At 38.9% G+C, this 23,873-nt stretch overlaps 1 protein-coding gene across 5 annotated transcripts; it reads left to right on the forward strand.

Moving 5' to 3' along the window:
* The first annotated feature begins 650 nt into the window (after positions 1 to 650).
* ppfibp1 (PPFIA binding protein 1) lies at positions 651 to 22,311 on the forward strand. 5 transcript variants are annotated; one of them, XM_022754230.1, is made up of 27 exons: positions 651 to 781; positions 6,954 to 7,035; positions 7,970 to 8,175; positions 9,211 to 9,300; positions 9,413 to 9,526; positions 9,957 to 10,088; positions 10,967 to 11,059; positions 12,605 to 12,722; positions 12,918 to 12,962; positions 14,130 to 14,191; positions 14,297 to 14,381; positions 14,908 to 15,047; positions 15,620 to 15,717; positions 16,481 to 16,550; positions 16,794 to 16,968; positions 17,417 to 17,449; positions 18,116 to 18,257; positions 18,434 to 18,565; positions 18,808 to 18,958; positions 19,089 to 19,200; positions 19,319 to 19,407; positions 19,753 to 19,875; positions 19,992 to 20,117; positions 20,203 to 20,391; positions 20,622 to 20,786; positions 21,081 to 21,146; positions 21,273 to 22,311. In XM_022754230.1, the coding sequence occupies exons 2-27, from the start codon at positions 6,966 to 6,968 to the stop codon at positions 21,354 to 21,356; spliced, it is 2,910 nt and encodes a 969-aa protein (XP_022609951.1). In that variant the 5' UTR covers positions 651 to 781; positions 6,954 to 6,965; the 3' UTR covers positions 21,357 to 22,311. The 5 variants fall into 5 exon arrangements, with proteins under 5 accessions (XP_022609951.1, XP_022609952.1, XP_022609953.1 ...); XM_022754231.1 differs by having other exon boundaries at positions 16,484 to 16,550; XM_022754232.1 differs by lacking the exon at positions 17,417 to 17,449.
* The last annotated feature ends 1,562 nt before the right edge of the window (positions 22,312 to 23,873 follow it).

The raw sequence follows: 23,873 nt of genomic DNA on the forward strand, positions 1-23,873 counted from the left end.
TGGTCAACTTATTTATTGTATGTGACAGATGAGACAGTCACTTGATGCTTTCCAGATTTTTTTTTTCAAGTATTTTTAAGAACTTCTTGTTGTTAATATTTCTGTACTTTTACTTATACAAAACTTTAAATTCAGCACTTTTTCTTATATCGTACTATTTTTGTATTGTGGTGTTTGCTAGTTTGCGAGGATAAGGGATATTTCTTCCACCACTGACACCTAAACACCACTTGATGTCGCCTTTGCTTGTTTAAAACTGAAATGCAGGCACCTCCCAGACTTTGAGGAATATGCTGCTTTTAGTTTCGGCAAAAACATGGAAAGTTCCTTGCGTTATTGACTTAGATGCGGTGGGCCAGGAAGCGACTGTTTATTGTGATTATTCCTGGTCAGCTTTCACGGGAATAAACAGAGGAATAAAGATCCATTGCTTTCAAGTAATCTTTGTATCCTGTTCATTGTTGACATTAACAGTGGACGGGTTTGTCCAGCAAGAAAGTCTCATCTCCCATCTTTTCCATGCTACAGTGAATGCATCATATAAAGAAGTGGCTGCTCCCAGGCCAATCCAGGCGGCAGCAGGGCGGGATTTTCCAGCTGTGACGTCCAAAGTTTTCCAGCAACCCTGTCACTTCGACATCATGGCGTAGCGATGTCGACCGACGCGGGGTAGTTCTGGTGGGTACGGAGAAGTTTGGAAACCGAATATTGTGGAATTATTTTAAATCATATAGGAAAAAAAACTAACGGAAATATATTTATCTCTTGGAGCAGAGTCTCGGTAAGTGAGTTTGTTAATGTTTTAAATGTGATTTATTATTTCCAGTAACTCAGGTTTAGGAGGAGGTTGCTAACGTTTTGTCGAAACAAACGGCTGCTGTGGCTGGTTCAGATGAATGTGCACGTTTCCCCAGCTTACTAACTTTAAACGGTCACTTTTTAGGTTTTTTACGATGCTGACATTGTATTAACGGTTCCCAAACGGCCCTTGTACCTCATGGGATACACTCAGGGGGCTTCGGGCATAGCCACAAGTTACCGGTAGTAAGATTTCACTTTTTTTTCACTTTTTTTCCCACTTTTTTTTCACTTTTTTTGGACATTCGCACAGTGAGAAAAAGTTGTGAGCAAACGTTGTAAACGCAGAATTACACTTCATCCAGCCTTATCTGGAAGGTAATGCGAAGGTTTCACTCAAAGATGTTCATCCTCTCAACTATGGGACAACAGTTAGTTAAACGAAAGATTCCTGACGTGAGAAAGTCGGTCTAACATTAGTTTATGACTGCCACAGTTCCAGACTCTGCCACACTCTGTGGTAAATCAATCCCATTACCCGAGGCCATATCTTTTTTACATAGACTTTGATTTGCCTTTAGGTGGAGCTGACCGATGAGATTCACTTCGGTACCGAATTTTGTGGTGTTAATCAAAGGTGAATTGGCCAAGGCTGTAAACTAAGGGGAGTTGTTTAGAGTTTGTGTCCGGAGTTTTTTTTTTTTTCAAAGCTATGGAATTTGAGCAGCTGTTGTATTGCCCTCCAGTCGACCTCTTAAAACTGTTTGCTCTCTCTTTTCAAATGCTTTCCAAAACAACAAAAATATCTGCAAACCAGATACCAGATGCTCTCAACATAATGATCCTGCAGGACCCACTATATCCCCATCAATTTAATAGTTTTTACACTGATTTACTCCTGCCTGTGCAGTGGAGGAGATTTCATAAGGTTGTTAGGTGTGATGTTTGAGGTGTCTGATTGTGTGATTTAACTCTGGAGTTTACCTTCAATATGTTAATTATTATTCTGATTTTAGGGAAACCCCCAGGGCTCCTTATTACAGCTTCTTCCTGTCTTTACTGTATAAAAAATGCAAGGAATTTATGTTGGAAGAATGATAAAAAAAAAAGTTGAATCTGGCCTGCAAAACTGCAACAAACAAGTGTTTTAGTTATTTTACTAATATGGAGTGGTGGAGTTGTACACAGCAAACCAACAATTGTGTAACCTTCAGCTGTTTTGATTTACATAACCTAACCCTCTGCTCCACATGTGTACTATTCAGTGTTGCATTTCTTTTTGACTAGATGTCAAAGAAGATTACTAACTTATAAGTCAAGTTAAGGCACAAGCAGTGCAGTTGTGAGTAATATGAAAAGAATGTGCAATGCTGTCCAACATAAATGAACTGCTGTTGTGATCTTTTGCATACATGCAGGCAGAAAAAAATCTTGAAGATTTTATCGCATGGAGGTTCTTTTTTCCAAAAAAAAAAAAGAAAAAAATCCATCTTTTTTCATTGTGTTTACACTGTATCACATTACCTTGTGTGCTTCTTATTTTTAGTTCCAGGCTGTCTGAAGATAGAGAAAAGTCTCCTTTAGCTCTACACCCATATCTTGTTTTCATATAGGCGTTGTTGTTTGGTGGCATAAAATTAGTGATGGTGTATTCTGCCTGCGTACCTAGGTTGGAAATAGCTACAGGTTATTCCAGAGCAGCGCCCTGCAGGCAGCTGATGAATGCCTCGACTGTGTCTGCACCCAGTGAATCTTTGCACACAGCCTTCTAACCGCAATGCTTCATTTCATGCACCCTTACACTTGGAGACAATAACATTAGCCCCATCACGAGATTAAGTTGCGGCTGATGATTTGCTCATAATATAATTATTATGGCACACCACTGTGCCATAATACACCTACAGAAGATGATGCCTAAAGAAAGACCTAACTTTGTTACCCTTAAGCATTCTCTGAGGTTTTCAGCATTGAATAGAGCATTCACTGTGTGAGGTAAAACAGGATGAGGTATGCCAGTCAGATTTAAGCTTTTTCTCTTGGAAACATTGTGTGAAGGTAAAGACTAGGTCAAGGCCTGCATGAATCAAAACATGGAAAGTGTCATTATGTGGTGAAACTTGGACCTATCCCCTCATGTCCACAGATTTATCTTTGTAACCTCAAATAAAAAAAGAAAAACTAAAGCAAAGTGCTGTATGATTTATGTCTGGATTGTAAAATCCTCTCTCCCCAGGCCCTTTTACCACCAGTGCAACTCATCTCAACACAGGCTGTTAAAGCCAGTTGCATGGCTGCTGTAAACACTTTACTCCCTCAGAGACAAGTGGCTCTGATGCTTCTATTTTGTTTTCTATTTCCTGTGTGTGCAACACCATAGTTTGCAGGCCATTCAACTGAGGAATTACAAGATTCTGTCTTTTTTTATACTTGAGCTCTTTGTCGAGAGCCCAGTGAGGATGGGTTGTGATGGTTCTCTCTCTGCCTGAAGGGACCAGAGCTGATGGATCTGAAAAGCCATTATAGTGATCCACTCTCCCCCCCTTGTGCTCATTATTCTGAGCATGTCTCCATGAATTATATGGCTGTTTTCACCAAAGGGCAAGATTGCTTTTTGAATGTTTTTTTTTTTTCTTCAGTTTTGTTTTGAGGCTCTTTGGGTCTGAAAAGAAGCAGGAGGCAGGCAGGTGCTGTTGCAAATGCCATGCGTACTGTAGCGATGCCTTGCAGTTTTTCTTTCTGTCTTTTGTCTTCTCATGCCTTTCAGTCAAAATACCCTTATACCATGAACAATAGCCATCTCTGTGTGTCTTATGGTTGGTGGTAAGTGGTGCTTATAGAAGGGCAGACAGTGACACTTTGTTTTTGAGAATGATTCTTGCTTGTTAGGATGTTTTTGAGATGTCTCCTTTGATAGTAAACTTGCACAGATGGAATAAATACTTCAGGGCTGGTAGGGGTACAGATCTCACCCTCCTTTATTCTCTTGTAATTCACAAAAAAATTAAAACAATAGAGCTGAAAAGATTAGTCAAAAAGCCAACTGATGGAAAATGAATCTGCAACTATTCAGATAATTGATTAATCATTTCAAACCTTTTTTCTAGTAAAATGCTAAACACTTGGTGCCAGCTGTTCAAGTGTGAGGATTGCTTGCTTTTCTTTGTCATGTATGATGGTTAACCTGGTTTTACACTGATAGCAATATGCCCACATTTTCCATCTGTTTTCTAACATTCTATAAACAATTGATTAAAGGATTAATTGAGAAAATAATCATTAATTGCTGACCTAAGAGACACACTGGCCTGTAGTCTTTGTGTAGTAAAGACAGTGTAGGCAAAGTCACCTTGTCTGCTTCCTAGACAACTCTCTTTTGTTTACATATGACTCACATACCATGGAGGCATCCCAGCACTTGAGGACACAGTGCAGTTCTCTGTAATTAGGTGTTCTTTGTGCTGGACTTTGTGTCCACTGGATCCAGGATGAAGCCATAGAAGTGCTAAGACAAAGTCTTTACACTTGTTTAGCATTGACTGACACATGGGCAGCAGGTTTCCGAGCAGCATGTCTGGTCTTGGCCTGGTGTGTTTGAAGTTTGTTTGCTGAAAGCCATGTGTTAACCTTACCCATATTTGCCTTTCTGGTGTGAGAGAAAAGCTGACTCAGGTTTTTGAGGGGGATGCCCTGCAGGCCTTCATTCCAGTTTGAGTATTGCTCCAAACTCTGTCTGCCGTCTGCTATTCAAGACTGGATTTCTACTTTTGTATCTGTTGTTGGAGTATAGTGACTTGGCTGTAGTTGTTCCGACTTCTGATTCCTGAATCCTCCTGATCCACTGCAGCATGGGTAAATACTCTGAGATGTCACAATAGTGAAGGTCTGTCCTTAATCTGCTCTGTCTATTGGAAAAGTAAAACCATCCTGGCATTCAGGCAAAGTCTGTTCCAACATTATTTCTGAGCTGAAACTATTAGTTGATGAATCAGTTAGTTGACTAATAGAAAAAATCAGTTGCAATTTTGATTCGATTATTCGTCAAAGTACTTTTTAAAGCTAATTATACTTTAATTTCAGCTTTTAAATCTTGAAATCTAAATCTTAATTTTCTTCACATCTTTCTTTTATGTGATAGCAATCTACATTAAGATGAAAAAAATAATCAACAGAAAATTACCCTCCAATTACTTTGATAAACCGATTAATTGTTTTAGTCATTTCTCAAGCAAAAATGTCTTACTAAATGTCTTTACTCCAGCTTCTTTGATCCTGATTTGATTTGATCCTCTTCTTTGTCATATCATGGTTAACTGAATATCTTTGGATTTTGGAACGCTGGTCAACTTCAACAAGGTATTGAAACAGATCACCAGCTCTTAGGGACAAAACCATTAATTGAGAAAATTATCTGAAGATCAATTGATAATGTTTTTTGGTGTGTTGGACAAAATAATCTATTTGATGTTGGCTGTCAGGAAATGGTGCTGGGTATTTTTTGGAATTTCTGACATATCATAGACCAAATGATTAATCTATGAATTCAGAAAATAATTAATTTGCTATTCAATTCTGATAAGATGCGACTGATGTGCTTCTGCTGAAATGACTCAGTTTCCCAAACAGCAGATCACCTTCCTGTCTTTCGGGAATAACTGTTAGATTCTGTATAGTACTGTGCCTTTTTCAAATGTCATGGTATACTGTATGTCTGCTTGTCCCATTTGTAGAAGTGGGACAAGCAGTTACTGTAGGCAGTGGGAGACGTATTTTTACCCATTCAGAATTTTATTGTTGGAAACCACTGAGCATTTTACTGCAGAGCTGACTGATGGCATGCTGGTTCCTCTCATCTCCTCTCAGGCTACTGTTGTGACAATCCTTACATTTCAGCGCTTGCTTATTTTACACATAATGGAAAAAGTGTCCACAGGAATGCTGAAATAACAGTGTAAGGTCTGTGGGTGGTTTCCATAAAGTTTGAAAATGGTCCTACATCCCAGTGTTGGGCACTCCCAGGATGTGAGGCAGCTGATTAAAGGAAAAGGTGTGTGTGTGTGCGTGTGTGTGTGTGAGAGAGTGTGAGTGTGAGTGTGCAAATGAGTGTCTGTGCATGCATGTTTGTGCATGCATGAATATACAGCAAAGCCTTTTGATTAAACACTCAGAGAGAAAGGGACTGCTGTGCTGTTTGGGCAGATGTCCAAGACTGGGACACTAAAATGTATCTTCACTCAGCTCCAAACAGAGTGTCCAGTGTCCCATTGGCAGGACATTTATTGTGCCAGTATTTTAGGTAAATGGCCTAATTGATATTCTGAAATGCACTATTCATTAGTCTTACTCTGAAAAAATGTACATACGATCTCTGCTGCATAGAGCTCAAGAGAGCAGAGCATGCAAGTTTTTTCATTTTCTAAGCTGCTTCATACCCTGGTTATCGCATGATATCATATAACTTTTGATGAGGTGCTTTTCTTTGATCTCACTCAGCTTATCCATTTTTATACAGTCAAACCCATCTCACAAACATGCTATTTTACCAGGCATGGTCTTTTTTTTAGGCGTAGAGGGTTGCTGAGGATGTACTACAGTTATAGCCTAATTCCTGGGTGGGAATGCTTTGTAATGACATGCTTAACGCCAACGTAACTGCACTTTTTTTTTGCCTAGAAAGCTGAATACAACTGTAGCTGGTTTGCTGGATTTGTCCTCTTCCTACACTGTTGAAATTCACATCTCAAGCACACAGAGCTGCTGCCACAGTGATTTGTTATTGTGTAGACTAAACTGTTATTGTTACTGCATGGGTGTTAGTGCTTGGCTTGTAGTCACAATAAACATAAATGTTTTAATTTTAAATTCCTTCATGTTTTATTTCAGATTCCTTATTTTCTTTTTGTGTCATAGGCACATTGCAAGTCCAGTGTCTTTTAATAAATAAAATGTTATTGAAATGCACTGCCTCACCTGTTTTTTTTTTGTTTTTTTTTTTATTATAGTGCATTTCAGTGCATCATATCAGTGCAACATCTTTATTCTGATGCTTTTCAGAAAAACAGTTAAAATAATAATTTTCAGTTTTCAAAATGACTAAAATACAGGGTGGATGTTTTTTTTTTTTTTTTTTACAAGGTCTAATTGTCTCCTTCCAGATTTATCAGTGAATGAAGATGATGTCTGATGCCAGCGACATGTTGGCAGCCGCTCTGGAACAGATGGATGGCATTATAGCAGGTAAAATTCTCCTATGGCATTGTGGAATAACATATATATAACATAACATTTCTTTCAAACAGTTATGTTGTGATTTCTTTTTTTCCTGTCATGTTAAAGCATAAAGCAACAGCCTCTGATATATACGCTATATAGAGTTACACTGCATTCAGAGAGTTTTCAGAACCCTTCAATTTTTTCACATTTTCTTATGAATCAGCCTTATACTAAACTCAAAAAAATAAATTTGAGGAAAAATTGTGATGGGAGAAACTTTTAGAAGGACAACTATCAATGCAACACTCAACTGATCTGGGCTGAATGGCAGAGTCAGACAGAATCCACTCCTCAGTGAAAGTTTGCAAAAAAGCAGCTAAAGGATCTGCTCTAAATTTCAAATGTCTTCGCAAATGATCTAAATATTTATGTCAATGTGATATTTCAGTTTTTCCTTTTTTATATATTTGCAAAATAATGGGGTATTGAGTGTTGATTGATGAGGGAGAAAAAAAGATTTTGTTTTATTTTAGCATAAGTCTGCAACATAACAAAATGTGAAAAAATTGAAGGGTTATGATTACCTAATGGACTGTATATAGAGTTAACCTGGACGTGTTATATAACTCCTCCAGGTTGAGTTAAAATTGATAAGAGTCCATCTGGTGTCTTGTTACGGTTTGTTGCACAGCTGACATTTTAGATAGTTATCACGTAATTTGTAGAGCTCTATGTTTGTCAGAGAGTGTCAAGCATTTATTCTGTCCATGTTCAACAATGGTACAATATTAAATTTGTACAATTATACTGTATAGCTGTACTATTAAGAACAGTAGCTTTAATCTAAAACCTTCCGAATAATTACTTAGTGAAGTATGAGCTGGTTGATCTCTGTCTGTGTTTTAATTCTAGCTCCTCCTAATATTTTCCTCTCTTCTGTTGTGCTTCTTCACCTCAGGTTCCAAGGCTCTGGACTACTCCAATGGGTTGTTTGATTGCCAGTCACCCACCTCTCCTTTCATGGGCAACCTGCGGGCACTTCACCTTTTGGAAGACCTTAGGGGCGTCCTGGAGTTGATGGACACAGAGGAAAGGGAGAGTCTACGCTGCCAGATCCCCGACTCCACAGCTGATAGTCTGGTCGAATGGCTCCATGGTCACCTGGTGAGAGCCTTGCATGTTGGAAGGACACATAATTACTGCATAAGATTCATAAGATATGTAAAATAACGGTGCTAGTGAATGAAACTAGTAAAGGTATGAAGGTTTCTGAACAAAAGACCATGAAAATACACATTTTACATGTCACATGGATCTTTTTTTTGTCCTCATCAGAATAGTGTAGCCTCAGGGCAAATCAGTTTCACTGGTAATGTCACATAACTGGTTTATCTGAACATAAAACATGTAAAATATAGGACTCATGTTGCTTTTTAAGTGCATGAAAGTGATTCAATTTTGTATGTGCTAATGACATTCAGCTTTTTTTTTTTTTAAACTTTGGCTTACTCTAAGATTTCCTTTTTATTTCACCCTTGGTATATTTGTGAAGGAAGAAAGACTTGTTGTTGGAATCAGTCGTGTAGTCATGGAAGAGGTTTTGTTTGTGATGATTGGACAGATTGTGCTCCAAACAGCTTTAGCACATCTGGTTTCCTGCTGATGAAGCTCACTCTGTGTGCTGCATTAAAACTCTATGAATGCAGACAAGTGTGGGCAACAATCCTGTGTCCAAGTAGACCACCAACTTGTTTTCTAAGAGAAAACATGACTGTCCCTTTTATGCTGAGTTCCCTAGGAATGCAAGATGAAATGCTGTTGTTGTCAATGTCATAGCCAGTGTGCTGCAAGAAACATGCTGACATCTTGGGAACCAGAGTGGTGTTTGGGAGAGTGATGGGCTTTAGGCCAGAGTTTTTGTGTAATGCTGTAACTCACTCTCTGTACAGCAGTCTGAATTTGAGCCTTCTGCTCAGCCATGTAAGGTTTTGTTTGTGCTGGGTGAAGCAGTGTAACCAGTCACACTTTGATATGAAGCATTTCATCTGCGATCATTACTAGGCACTGAAACCTTCAAGGTTTTTAAGATCAGCAGAATGAATTAACTTACCCGCACCACTTACCCATGTCTGAATTTTTCAAGGACTAAAATCACCTTCTGATTCTTTGTCTAATCCACATTTTCTTCTGTCCATGCAGTCCAACGGACATGTCTCTCTGGCTGGGGGTGACCACTACCAGGAAAGGCTTTCCCGAATAGAGAGTGATAAGGAGTCTCTGGTGCTTCAGGTACCCATCCAGCAATGCTTATACCAAATCACAAATCCCACATTTATACTTAGACTACAGAGACATATAAATGTCTGTTTTTAAAAAGGAGTAATGGCTTGGTTTCATGCAGGTGAGTGTGCTGACAGACCAGGTGGAAGCTCAGGGTGAGAAGATTCGGGACCTGGACTTGTGTTTGGACGAGCATAGGGAGAAACTCAATGCCACTGAGGAAATGCTGCAACAGGTGTGTTTGTGTGTATGCCTGTGTGTGTGTGACTGTTTCATATGTAATATACCTAATATATAATTCTTTGCACACAAGACCAAGAGACACCATACATTCAGCTGAAAGACCTGAGGTCACCTCATCATGTTTGTCATAGGAGAGGCTTCTCCTTGTGTTTGTGGTCAGCTACTGAGATCATGCTGGCAGCTATTCTTGTCCACCCTTAGAACTAAGCACTGAGCCTTCATATTTTTGGAAATTATCACCATACCATTGTAGGACAAACAAAAAGACTACACACAATGCTTTCTGGTGACCAGATTACTATTTTAGATATTTACAAAAACGATACCTATATTGCTAATGTTATTTGTGCTTCCTATACCGACTACATGGCAGCCACAAAGTTTTTTTTTGTGTGTAACAATCTTCATTTATGATATTGTAGGAGCTTCTGTGCAGAAGTGCACTGGAGACCCAGAAGCTTGAACTGATGTCTGAAGTGTCCAACCTAAAGCTGAAGCTAAATACCATGGAGAAGGAGAGAGTGGACTTTGATGACAGATTTAGGGACAGCGAGGTATGTGAGCTAATTCTTAGGACAGGAATCCTCTTTGTTTCTGCATGTGTCCTTACTCTCTCGCCTAAGTACACACACACACACACACACACACCCCCACACACACACACACACACACACACACACACACACACACACATGTATGCAGTTGCCCACACACACACCAAACAAACACTCATTCATGTTGTCTGACACCTGTGTGGGAGAGGGATGTCTTATTTTACTGTCAGTCTTGAAGCAGCTGTGTGGTGAGTAAGAAAAACAGTCAGAGCATTCACAGAACTAGCCATGAAAAATATGCCTGCTGTGTTTGTGGTTATTATAGATGAAAGACTGTGGTGTGCAAAGGGTTCACCTTTTGTTTTTGATTCTATTTGGATTTGTTGCCCTCTGGTCAAAAGCTTTACAATCGTTAAGATGTCAATCATTTGTTCATTAGAGATGGGGAGATGAACCATGCAGAATACTTGGAACACTTTCAAATACATCATGTTAGTGCTGTAGCAGCATGGATGTCACTTCCACTCCACTAGAACAAAAAGTTTCTGTCCATGTTGGACCTCACAGCACATAATTCACTTCTTTTCCACGAGCAGCTTCCTCTAATTGTATCACTGCTGCGCTTTGAAGCATCTGCTAGCTAAGGAATGAAAAACATTAAAAGCAGAGTTGCCATAATGTAACACATACTAGAAAACCAACAGCCACTTGAAAAGACAGAAGGGTTCTGCACCAATGTCTCAATTCATCTTTCTCACATTCATCTTATTTATCACTAGCTCTTAGAGTCATATGCAGATCCAATTAAATGGCTTCAGCATTTTAGGTTTTTTACTATTTTACTATCTTTCTCTGATATGAACTTTTTATGCTTTTAGGATTTGATTCTTGAAATCAATGAACTGCGGTACAGATTGACAGATCTGGAGAGTGAAAAACTACTGTACGAAAAGAAACTGAAATCCACAAAGGTGAGTTGTCACAGTGAAGTTTGCACACTCCCAGTGTTTATATGAAAAACTATTCATGACTACCATCTTATACCCTCCTGGTTGTTTATTTATCTCCAGGAGCTGTCTTCTTTAGCTAAACTAACTCTTTGGTAGGGAACCCCTTGTGGATGAAATGGTTTTAAAAACAACAAAACTAAAATGGGCCACTTCACTACTGAACCACTTTACTAGAATATTAATGTCCCCTAAAATCCAAGCTTTACTCTCCTTTCATGATCCAGAGAAAATCGTTCATGCCATCATCTTGTTCTTCTTTGATTACTGAAGCTCTTGTGCACACCTATTGTGCATCATTATTAGTCCAGTCAAAAAGACATCACATCAACTTGTTTTCTGCTTCTATGATTTATTCATTTTATTCATGATTTATTCTGGTTCAAAGAGTCTGGTGGCTGTTCTTAAAGCACTGAATTGAGTTATTTGTGATTGTTATGACCCCGTTTGATCTGTAGGATACCTTGTTCATTGGATATGAGGGTGTAAGATGTTGCATGTTTTATCTCGGTTAAAACTTAAGGAGGAACTGCACCTTTACATTTACTAACAACAGAGCATAAATCTGCTCTTTAACTTTTGACTATATTGATCAACAAGGTCTATTTTTGAATCTGCTTTATATTGTAAATATCTTGGTTTGAATCTTGGGTATTCCACCTACTTGACCTCTTTTATCTTTCACTTCTTGCATCCCTATTTTCTCTTTCTTCCTTGATTTGTCTCTCTACTGCTAGTCACTAATGGCCAAGCTTTCTAGCCTGAAAATCAAAATGGGCCAGATGCAGTATGAGAAACAGAGGAAGGAGCACAAACTCCAGGCTCTGAAGGTTGGCTTACTCAGGATGACTGTTGTGCTTGCCGTATGATTATGGTTTTTGACCTCTCCCTTTGGCTCCTGTTCTGTTTTTATTTTTGAGGGGAAAAAATCATTAAATCTATTTTACAGCAGTTTTCAAGTTTTATTTATTATTCAAACAATTAAGTAATGAAGTTAATCTAATGAACTCTGCCATACAGTAATATGCAAAAAGTAAAGTGTTGTCAGAAATACCACTTTTTTTTAAGTCTGCTTCCACAAGGCTTGATTGAACTGGTGTTCAATCAAGCATTCACATTTTTCAAACCACAGGTATGCTTCAGTTTTGGCAGGATTTCTGTTTTTCTGTGTGTGTGTCTTTTATCCCTCTTTATACTCAGCCCACTGATTTCCTTCATCTTCATTAAAATCTCTTTACAATTAAATTTTTCTGTGTCCATGCTTGATACCTGTTCTGGTTACATAAACATGCCTCCTGTGTTTGCCACTACTATAGCCCTCCCAGACATCAGTCCTTACCACCCACCTCACACAAGATACCCCTCAGAACAGGTGTGGCCTGCGTGTCTGTATGCCACGTCAGCATCTGTGAACCTTTGTGTTGTGGTTTGTTTGTAATGTGGAGGTAAGGTGGGGGAGGTGGCATCTGTGTAGAGGAAATATCCTCACTGTTGTCCTCTGTTGGACAGGAGGAGCTAGCTATACTGAGGAGGCAGCTGGAGGGCAAAGACGGAGACATGAGGAGACTACAGGATGAGACGGGCTTCAAAGCCATTGCCTCGAGCAGTGCAGATCCCTCAGAGAGAGGTGGGAAAGCCAGTCAGGTCACAAGCTGCCCTGAAGATGAGCATGCATGATGTTTAACCTTACATGTACAACTTAATGTTATATGATTGAGTGGTAATGTCTGTGTATAGCAAGCAACGCACTAGGCTAAGTCCTACAAGAAGTCAGAATCTGCAACCAACCAGTTTTTGTTTCATAATTCTTTGTCCTGTTTAGTCTCTCATCCAGATGAAACTCTTAGAAAGAGGCTGAAAGAAAAACGTAAGGGGGGTTTTTATGTTTGTGTTCATCATTGCACTTGCACCATTCTCAACCCCTGTTTGCATGAACGAGCATGAGCCATCTGAACTCTGCTTGTCCATTATAACCCATTGGAGTGCTAATACCTGACCACAGAGCACCACCCGTCTGTTAAACTTTTAAAACTTTTATTTTTCTGATTTTTGAACTGAACATATCTAAGGTCATCCAAAAGCCCTTATCAGGGTGTTTTCAGTGTCCCTCCTGGAACAGCAACAAGGAATGTCTGCTTTTGTGTTTCAACAGGAATGAGGAATGAACTGTTTTGTTTGTCATAACTATTCAGGCTGCTCACTCATCCTCCTGCCTCATGTCCTCCCAACAATAATCACCTCCTATACCCCTCAATATCTGTCCCCAAACTCCTCTATACCTTCAACTGCTCACACCAACAACCAGTGTGTGCCCTGCTAACCTGTATTGTTGTTGTAATGTTGTGTTCAGTGTTGTGTGACAGTATCTTTGTTGTGAGTGCTGTCTTCATATCTGTGCCTTCCCCTATCAGTGATCTTTCACTTAAGTAGAACAATTTCATTTCAGTCAGTGCACACACTCCCTCCACCATGACTCTTCACATATTGTAGTCTACAGTGCAAGAGTAGGCCATAACAGGGGTCCTCAATCAACACTTCTTTTATTGTTTTTGTCAGAATAATATTATGTACATCACACATCTTCATACAAGTTTAAAAATATTGACCACCGTGTGATAGTTTTCTGTTAGAGAACACATTGAAGTTCATTTGTTTTGGAGATGTTTTGGGATCTATGGGGAAAAGTCTTGAATAAAACTAATAATGTTAATGTTGAGGGTTGTCTGTTCACAGAACCTTATGGCAGAGTGTGTGTTCTGAAAAGTGAAATGCTCTACGAAAGTGAAATATGTGAAATACCTGCTCACACAAGGATTTGGTATATCAATTTAAAGATTTTTATAAAAAAACAAAGACTGCAGCTGTTATGTTACTGGAATGATGGTCCGTAATATTGCAGCCAGTATGGTCAGAATGTATCTTTCAGTTTCACCCTGTGTGTTCAGGCTTATTATACATCCCCACTCTTCACCCTCCTCAATCTTCACACCATGAGCGCTATAGTCTGTCTGTAATAATTTTCTTTCCTTACTAGATGTGGAAGTGCAGAGAATGAAAAAGGCAGTTGAATCATTGATGGCAGCCAATGAAGAGAAGGTACATTTGACATGTTGTGATTCGTTTTGTATCGCACCAGGTGCTTCAACTCTCTTCCTGAAAGATTTGCTTCGCTGTGCGTTTTAATCATCTTTTTCTTTGCAGGATCGTAAAATTGAGGAACTAAAGCAGTCGCTACTACGGTATAAGAAAGTTCAAGACATGGTGATGTCGGTGCAAGGGAAAAAAGGTGAGACATCGCTTCTGTCATGGTGGATGAATAATATTAATTTAATGTCAGAGATAAAGAAGTACTAAATAAAGTCAGCCTCGAAAACATTGATTTTGGATGGTTTACATTAACCACATATTGTTTATACTTTATATCACTCTCAGCCATTTTTGATGAATATCATAGGTTTTATAATGATTTCCAATTTTCCAAGCAACCAGTGGCCTTATTTCAGTATAATATGAAGTTCACCTTGCAGGGACTTGACGCTACAGATTTTTATTGTTATAGATTTTTTCTATTTGCCTACTTGTTTTTCCTATGGATTTATTTGTATTTCTCTGAGCTGGCTGTTTGCTGCCATATACAACTCTGCTCTTAAGCTTTCTGCAGAAAATTTCTTTGACTTTATTTTTAGACTGTTTAGCTAACCTTTTCTTTTCTCGGGTGAGTTGATTAATGCCAAATAAAACAGCTGGTTCTTACTTTACATGACAAAATTATACATTCTTTTCTGTTATATCTTGTTCATTATCCACTCCAGAGAAAACAAAAGATAATGAGTATGCTGAGAATCACGGTGATGTATGCCTCGCGCTCATGTCAACCAACCCCATGTCTGTGGAACCAGAAAAGCATGAAGTTGCAGATGTTCTGCAACTGAAAAGGAAGAGCCCAGATGAGGTTTGTGTAGTATAATATGATGTGGTGTAACCAATCTTGCATTCACAAGTGGGGGGAGGGGCTTTATTGGAAGAGTAAATACTAACAGGATACAGCATGACAAAATAAGAATTTAAACAATACAGAAAATGTGGCATATTAAAACATAATTTCAAAAGCAATTTCAATGTTTCAAAAATGTAGAATATGAGCTATAAGATATTTAAAGTGTTCATTTCTAAACACATTTTTAGTGATGTTATCTTCTTAATTTATTGCTAATTACTAAGTGGCTCTAGCTCTTTACCTTTTTGCCCTCAAAGAACTTCATATCTCATTAACTCTAAAATGGCCAGTAAAACACTAATACCTCCCTTTAATTTCACACTTTTTAAATGAGTGTTGAGGGGCTCGTCATCCAATTAATTAAATATCATCTCCTGTCAGTTCACTAAGCACGAGCACCGATTTAGACTGCTGTGTTCTTGAGGCCTCAGGAGAATATATATGTTAATGTTTTAAGACGGTGCACATTTAAAGCTTTTACGCAGTCTAATTTTGACTCTTTTTTTCTCATTCTCATCCGTGCTTAGCTGGACAGTCTCAATGGAGTGGGTGAAGAGCCTTTGGCTACACCAAGCCCTTCGGACCCAGAACAAGTATCTGAGTCCACACCAACAGATGTAGAAAGGTAAAGTATGAGAAAAGACCTACTCACATTCATCGCTTTACTCCATGCTAGAGCTCAACTAATGTAGGTTTTTGTTAAAGCAGAGACTGAACATTTTTTACTCAACTTATATATATATGATGTGCGCCTACTTATTTCCATGAATGAATATTAATAAATAAAATGCTCAATGTGTGGCTGATGTGTATGATTTGAAGGCTTTTTAGTGTAGACAATGAAACTGACAGGCACGTATTCAGTTAGCTGGGTCAAGTAATATGTGCATGTGGTGTTTTAGTTTCTAAATAGTTAAATCAGGTTTTAAGAGAATTAGACCAATTATAATATCTTAAATACTACAAAACACATTGGTTTTGAAAATTAGTGTTTTGTTCCAGTAAAACAAGGAAAAATGCTTTGACTTAATAGAAGAGACTGGGGGTTTAACTTTTTCATACTTGCATAGTCTATGTATTAGTAAATATTTCAACATGTTTATATTAAAATAATGCTGTGATCACAATATTTTGTCTATACCATTCACATTTACCCCTATGTGTTAAGTGCTGCTGTACACTGTCTACACTGTCCATTTACTGCAGTGATACAGAGTGTGAGGAAGTGTCTCTGTAGCCCTCTTTACCTTACACATGAGAATAATGTGTGTAACAGTTCATATCATGTAGCCCCACACTGCTGCTTCTCATGACTGTATGAGACAAGCTTACTATCTCAGCTACACTGCCGTGAGTGAAGTGTGTATTGTTATGGTTTGTCATTTCAGCAGCCATGATACTACAAAGGCTGGAAGCCAGGACCACCTGGATAGGAGTGACAGGAGCAATAATGAAAAGGTAAAAAAAAAAAAGAAGAAGTTATATCTGCAAAAAAAGTTGTTTCTTTTTTATTCGTGAGATTTGTAAAAATATATGTATATCATTACTTTTCAGAAAAATATTGTTATTAATAAATATATGTAGACCTTAAGGCTAACCACAACTGCACCTTGTTACATTGGAATGTTCTATTTTATGAGAATTTCCAGCACAGCATGTGTTTACACTGCTGTATGTGAGAAATGTTTTTTCTTCTTTCAGAATACAAGTGAAGAAATCATTAAGATGAGTGAAAAGCCACCTTTGTGTCCCTCTGCCACCTTGCCTGCCAACATAGAGGATGACAGCTTTGGCTCGAGAAAGGCTCGTTCATCTTTTGGAAAGGGTTTCTTCAAGATCCGCGGGGGCAAGAAGACAGCCAGCACTCCTAACCTTGGTAAGAACATACCACTTCATTTGGCAGCCAGATAAAGAGTTATGTCTACAAGGTGACTCAGTCTGTATTTGATGTCATTGTGTGTGATGTTAAGTTAGCTGTGGAAGAGACTGGCTGTGCACTACAGTGTGAGATTTTCTTGGAGATTTTTCTTCCACTGAGAAACACATTTTATTTTCCCAAGCCACACCCATGGAGTATACTATATGGACCATAATTTGCAGCCCACACAAACTGGTCCACATTTAATTATGGAAATCTGTTTCTGTGCTGTTGTATGCCCTGTGTCCTGTGTATGTCTTTTTTGTGTGAACTGTACAAATGTATGTCTGTGTTTTTTCCACCTCCACAATCATGTTGTTATTTCAATCATAATTTCTGCCCTCTTGTCTTGTTCTTTTTCTGTTGGACCCTGTCGTGTGTTGCGTGTGCTTTGTAACACATGAAGATCGCAGCCGGAGTGCAAGTGCGCCTATGCTAGGTACAGTATAGACCACAGGTCATTGCAGGGTTGCAGTAGCTCTCCAAATAAAGCCAAGGAATCTACCGAATATATCCTGTATGACTTTACATCTGTGCCTTTTCTAAACTCATTCTTCAGCTGACATCTTTTTATCATCACGTTTCAGTAGCTGCAGTGCTTTAACTACCACACCCTTTCACACACTTTGTTGCACAAATGCTGTCTGTCCAACATACAGTCCGTCTGTTGTGTATGTTGATTTGCCTGTGTGCCTGCATGTATTTGTTTACACACTCTTATTTTTGTTAAAACCTTCCCCAACCACAAATCTGTGCTCAGATCCAGATTATCAGCTAAAATGGTTTATTTGGATCTTGAACGCCCCCCTCCCACTAAAAAGATTAAACAAAACAACTAATGAATTTCCTTTTTATCTAATGAAATAAAACTATTGTATTCCAGTCTTGGTGAGACATCAGCTGTGTCTGATGCATGTATACTAAAGAGGCTTTTGCTTTTAATGCCCACCACCATGACCCCTCAGTCTGTCTAGGTCTAGGAGTGGTCATGTGTCTGTCTTGAGTGTTTTCTTGCCCCATGCAGCAGCTGACTCCAACGATCTGTGTACGTCTCCCACACTGATGCTCATGATGCTGATAATATTCTGGGCATTTGTTTGTACAGCTGAAACGGAGCGACAGGGCACTGACCATTTGGATCTGGCCGGGCTGCCACAGAGGTCGACTAACAGCGACAGCACCCACACACTCCCTACGACCCCAGAGAGCAGGAAAAAATCCAAGGGGATAAAGAAACTTTTTGGGAAGTGAGTAGAAAATGACATGAGAATCTTGACTTCTTGATTTTTAGTAACTCTTAAATTAAGTATAAGATTAATAGATATAACTGTAATTCTTTCATATTTAGCCAGAAATATGAAAAATGTACAATACTGTGTGTGAGAATGTTCAAATGTTTAGACTTGAATGTCATGTTTTTAAGGTTAAAAAGAAGCCAGTCTACCACATTTAACTTGGATGACAACCTACCGGAGGGGGAGTTCAAGAGGGGTGGAGTGCGAGCCACAGCGGGACCCAGACTGGGTTGGTCTCGTGACCTACAGCAAGGCAGCAAGTAAGTCTGTGCTTCCATCCTGAATAATTAGACTGTGGTTTTCTTGTTTTGAATGTGGTTTACATTGAAATTTAGAGATAATGCAGGATTTTTGACAACGCAATCTTTGTCAAAGATGCATGCAATATATCTTGCAATTTAAACTTGTGTTTGTTTCTTATCTTTTTGTACTGTTTCAAGGGTGTGTCTACATACCTTTTGAAAGTTTTTGCTTCTCTATTCTATTCTGTTTTATTTCTTAGTGATGTTGATGCCCCCTTTGCGCGCTGGTCAAAGGATCAGGTGTGTGACTGGCTGCAGGAGCAGGGTCTCGGTCTTTATGTGAACATGGCTCGTGTATGGATCTCCTCTGGACAGACTCTGCTACAGGCCTCACAACAGGACCTGGAGAGGGTGAGATGAAGCAGAAGAATTTAATAAGTTTACTAAAGCTGGCGGGCAGGCAAAGTCTTCTTGTTGTTGAACTGTACAGTGTAGTACCCGGGGATGTGTAGTCCTTACTTGTCGTCTTGTGGATGTTTAGGAGCTGGGCATCAAACACCCGCTGCACAGAAAGAAGCTGCAGCTGGCTCTGCAGGCCCTCGGCTCAGAGGAGGAGGATAATAAGGGAAAGCTGGACTACAACTGGGTGACGAGTGAGTACCAGCTGCCAGTTAACTAACTAACTAACTGCTGGTTAGGAAATCTGATGTAGATTTTGTGATTTTTTTCTTTTTCTCTTCATGACACTTTGCTCATTCTTCTTCCTTTCAGGATGGCTGGATGACATCGGTTTACCTCAGTATAAGACTCAGTTTGATGAGGGAAGGGTGGATGGTCGCATGCTGCACTACATGACAGTGGTGAGTGTTGGCAAGAGACATGCGCTTCTTCCAGAGACCCTGCGGAAAAGTAGGTCTGACGACTTCAGTGCCATCTCACATTAGGATTACTGCACAGAGAGTCTGAGCTCCAGTGGAGATGGCCTGGTCTCAACCTCTGTGATACTTGTGACAAAGATGAAGCCTCTGGCTCTGTTCAAACTATGATGTCTTTGCAGAGGTTTCTGTGCCAGGGAATCTTGATTGTTCACTGCACTCAAATGGCTCCTATGTTATTTAATAATATACTTAGTCACAGCTTCAGCAGAACTTTGTTTATTGTTTGAATTTTACAGTAAGTCATTAATGTCTTACTTTGTCCCTCAGGATGACCTGCTTTCTCTGAAGGTTGGAAGTGTCCTGCATCACCTCAGTATCAAGAGAGCTATACAAGTGCTGCGACTCAACAACTATGAGCCCAACTGCTTGCGTCGTAGGCCATCTGATGAGGTTTGAGCAGCCTGTTCTACTGTTTGACATTTTATAATGCACAGCAGTATGTAAACATACTCTTTATTTGTTAAGTTGTGATGTATTCACCCTTTTTCTGCACTTTGTGTCCATAGAACAACATTACTCCAGCAGAGATTTCCCAGTGGACCAACCACAGGGTGATGGAGTGGCTGCGGTCTGTGGACCTTGCTGAATACGCTCCCAACCTAAGAGGCAGCGGTGTGCACGGAGGCCTGATGGTGAGAGAGTTGGATGTTCAGTCTTCCTGGGAAATGCAGACTCTCCCCAAATGTACTTACTCCTAAACATCGCCCCTTTCCTCAGGTTCTGGAGCCACGGTTCAACGTGGAGACCATGGCGTTGCTGTTGAACATCCCCCCAAACAAGACTCTGTTGCGACGCCACCTTGCCACACATTTCAACCTGCTCATTGGCTCAGAGGCCCAGCAGCTCAAACAGGAGTGTCTTGAAAACCCAGACTACACTCTGCTTACTGCCACCACCAAGGTCAAGGTAACACACAGTTTACTGATGGATAGAGTGTCTATGTTTCTAAATAGTCCTGCTAGTGCCTGGACTACACAGGAAAGAGAAAATTAAATCTTAATTTAATTACAGACAAAAACAAAAAATTATTTGGAATTAATTGAAAAGATTTTTGAGGAACATGTATTCTGCTCTTTGTATGTCTAAGTGTAGCTATATAAATGTGGCTTTGTCTTCTCTCTCCTCATCCATACCAGCCAAAGAAACTGTCGTTTGGTAGCTTTGGGAGTCTGAGGAAGAAAAGGCAGGATGAGAACGAAGAATACGTGTGTCCAATGGATGTGGAAATGCCAAAGGGAAGAAGTTTCCAGAAAGGCTTCGAGCTCCAAATCTACGAGGACGACCTTGACAGGCTAGAACAGGTGATCTTGTGCTTCAAAGAGCACGTTGAATGATTTTGTATCACTTAAACCATAAGCAGTTATACTGTCTGTATAATTGCATGTAATGTACATCTGAAATCGACGTGCATCATTTGGAAAAAAAAACTAATTTTAAATTTAATGAGAGGTTGATCATATTTCTCTATTGTGTGTGCATTTTCACCAGTGTTGCTTGGAGAGTGACTTTTTTCATATTCAGTAGAAGTATCTGGTTTGTATAATCTACTGTGAGTCTGAGTTTATTGAGTCTGAGAGCTGCTTCTCTTTCCACAGATGGAGGACTCTGAGGGAACTGTGAGACAGATTGGAGCTTTCTCCGAGGGTATTCAAAACCTGACGGTAAGAATCAGAAGTCTAATCAGGACACATAGCACATTGTACTCATCAATACCATTCTCTCAATGTATTTTACATTTTGATTGCAAGGTTAATGTTTTTTTATAACTGTACTGTGTCCTTTACCAGAGCATGCTGAAAGATGATGAATTCTTTAAAGAGATTTCAAATTCGCCGAATCCCAGTGTAACAGATGAGGACTCTAACGCATGAGACTGTCAGCACCACAAGACCTGGTCCTGCTGTGAATGAAACTCTGTGCCAACCCTCTCCACCCGCACACAGACTTGTCTCAACAAACCCCAAAAATGCTCCCACATTTCTTTTAAGTGCTACATTCAGAGATGAGCCAAAAGTATTATAGTGTCTTTCTTTTATCTGTTCTAAACAATGGTGTTGTGAAAGCATACAGTCCAGTAGCCACTATTACTCCTGAACTTTGTCTCCGTTATTGTTGTCTGATGACAGAGGGAACATTAAGGGCAACACCACTGCTTGCCTGCCAGCTGGTTTCTGGAGATATTTATGTACTGGCATCTTTCTTTTTATAACAGAACTGAAATGTCAACCAGCACAAGGTGAACATCTAGAATATGCCAATATAGATTTAATATATGTCTTCTAAATTGCGTTTTGACTGTAGAAATTTTGGGAAAAAGAGATGGACTTCATAGAAGTAAAATGCTGAGCAGATTTCCCCATTTTTAGAAGTTAGTGTAAAGTAATAACTCTGAAACAGCTGCTATGTTTTCTACAGAATTAAACCCGGCTAATTCATTCATTGATAATTGTCTTATATTTTATCCTATTCTGAAAACTGAACAGGTTTTGACTCAACAGTAATACTCTGCATGTATTTGCACCAATACATATGACGCACGTACAAAACCTAATGAATTTCATTGCATGGTATTGAATCCAACACATCCATATATGAGTTTGTCATTTATTTTATATTATTTGAAGCATAAATTGATTTTAATGGAAATCTGTTGGCTTACACAGAGTTATTTTTGGAAAAGTGTTGTGGCATATTCACATCTGTGAGATAAGAATGTGTCAAAGTAATAATGTTGTAATGCAGCCCTCGACCATACCTAAGAAGATGGTGTGTTTTCTTTTTTAACGTTTATCCGGTTATTAAGTTCAATAAAATAAGTTAAATCAATCGGGTTTTTCCTCAAATATCAAGTCTTTAACACATGATGAGAGCAACGAGAATCATGAGAAAGTTGCTCATTTCACTGCTGAATGATGAAAAGCAAACTACATGTGTCCTAAAAACATGGTCATCAAATAATTAAGCAGCCTGTATAAGTCTGAATTTTTCACTACATTGAATACAGGTATTATATCAATTGCACTCTTCTGTATTTATATCATAGCTCAACTCTGATCATGTTGACCAGTTGTTTGGAGAATTCTGCATTGAGCAAACTGAAGGATATGGGCAGTATGTTAGGAGCCGGAAGAGGACAGAATAATCAAGCACCACATTACAAACAACCCAGAGGTAACCACACTGTAATAAAGATTTAAGGTTTCAAAGCTTAATTATTAGACAAAAAAAAATTAAATCGTGTCTTTGAGTGTCCAGAAGCTTTGAACAGGTTTTATTTAAGGTTGTGTCGTTTTCCCCACTTTATGCAATCATGTATGTGATGCTGAAATTTAGAAATTGGTGGCACTGCATTTTCGAAAATTTGCTCTGCCTTTTGATTTTCCAATATAACATCAATTGCAAAAGTAAAATTGGTAAAATATAAACCATAGAGACCAAACTGAGACATTTCTTTGTTATCACTTGGTATTATTTAAAACATTTTCTTTTTTTTTTTTGCATTGTTTGATCAAACTAAGAATCTTTGTAGAAATGTGGTTCACTTGTCGTTTTTGAAGTGGCAGTTCAGGGTTCTCTTGACTGCAAAGCAAAACGGAGGCGGTGAAGAACACTTAAGAGCAGTCTCAAGTTATGACGTGTGCTTTGATAAAGGAAAAACTGCTTTCAATCCACTTTTCACAGAATTTAGTTTCTTGTTGAATTCTTCTCTGCACAGTTTTAATCATTTTCAATATCAAGGGAATCCCTTCCAAATTTGGCACAAATGTCCATTTGGACTTCGATTTCGGTGATCCAAGGTGAAGTTCACTGTGACCTTGCAAAACACTTTTTTGGCTTCTTGAATGTGACATCTCAAGATTCCCCCCTTGTGGGAATTTCTTCAGATTAAGTACAAACATTCACTGTGACCTCAAAAAACATGTTTTTGGCTGTAACTCACAAATTATAATGACACAGTTTAACACAAAAAAGGATAACAGGATGAAGTGATAATGTTTTATATCAAAATGGTCGAAGCTCAACTTCACTGTTACATCATAGTGTTGTACAAAAACATTTCTGACCATTATTCAACGCTAACTCAGGAAGGGGAGATTGTGACCGTATTTCCTGCAACTTGGCTGGTTGGCAGAGGCATACAATTGCAAGGTGGTTATTCAGGTTACTTCATGAATTGTGATATCAACATTTATTTGATTAAAAATTATATTTTTGTGTGAGATAGTTCATATTTTATAATGCCCTCCCACTCACCCTTCTCTTTTCTTTTATTGTTTCTTTTCATGTCATTTTCTTCTCTCTCTTTTTTCTTGTTTTCTCATCTGTTCGGTCTCTTCTTTTATCGTGTCTTCTCCTCTCCTCTTTCAGACAAAAAGGCAGACAATGGG

This window comes from Seriola dumerili, unplaced genomic scaffold, assembly GCF_002260705.1.
Source record: "Seriola dumerili isolate Sdu_G_001 unplaced genomic scaffold, Sdu_1.0 BDQW01000219.1, whole genome shotgun sequence".
Taxonomy (NCBI): Eukaryota; Metazoa; Chordata; class Actinopteri; order Carangiformes; family Carangidae; genus Seriola; species Seriola dumerili.

Bases quoted from the DNA above. Each gene is read 5' to 3' on its own strand.
- ppfibp1 (XM_022754230.1), top strand. From the start codon at position 6,966: ATGAAGATGATGTCTGATGCCAGCGACATGTTGGCAGCCGCTCTGGAA. The intron at 9,301-9,412 runs GTACCCATCCAG...GGTTTCATGCAG, and splicing joins AGGAGTCTCTGGTGCTTCAG to GTGAGTGTGCTGACAGACCA. The intron at 20,787-21,080 runs GTGATCTTGTGC...CTCTTTCCACAG, and splicing joins ACCTTGACAGGCTAGAACAG to ATGGAGGACTCTGAGGGAAC.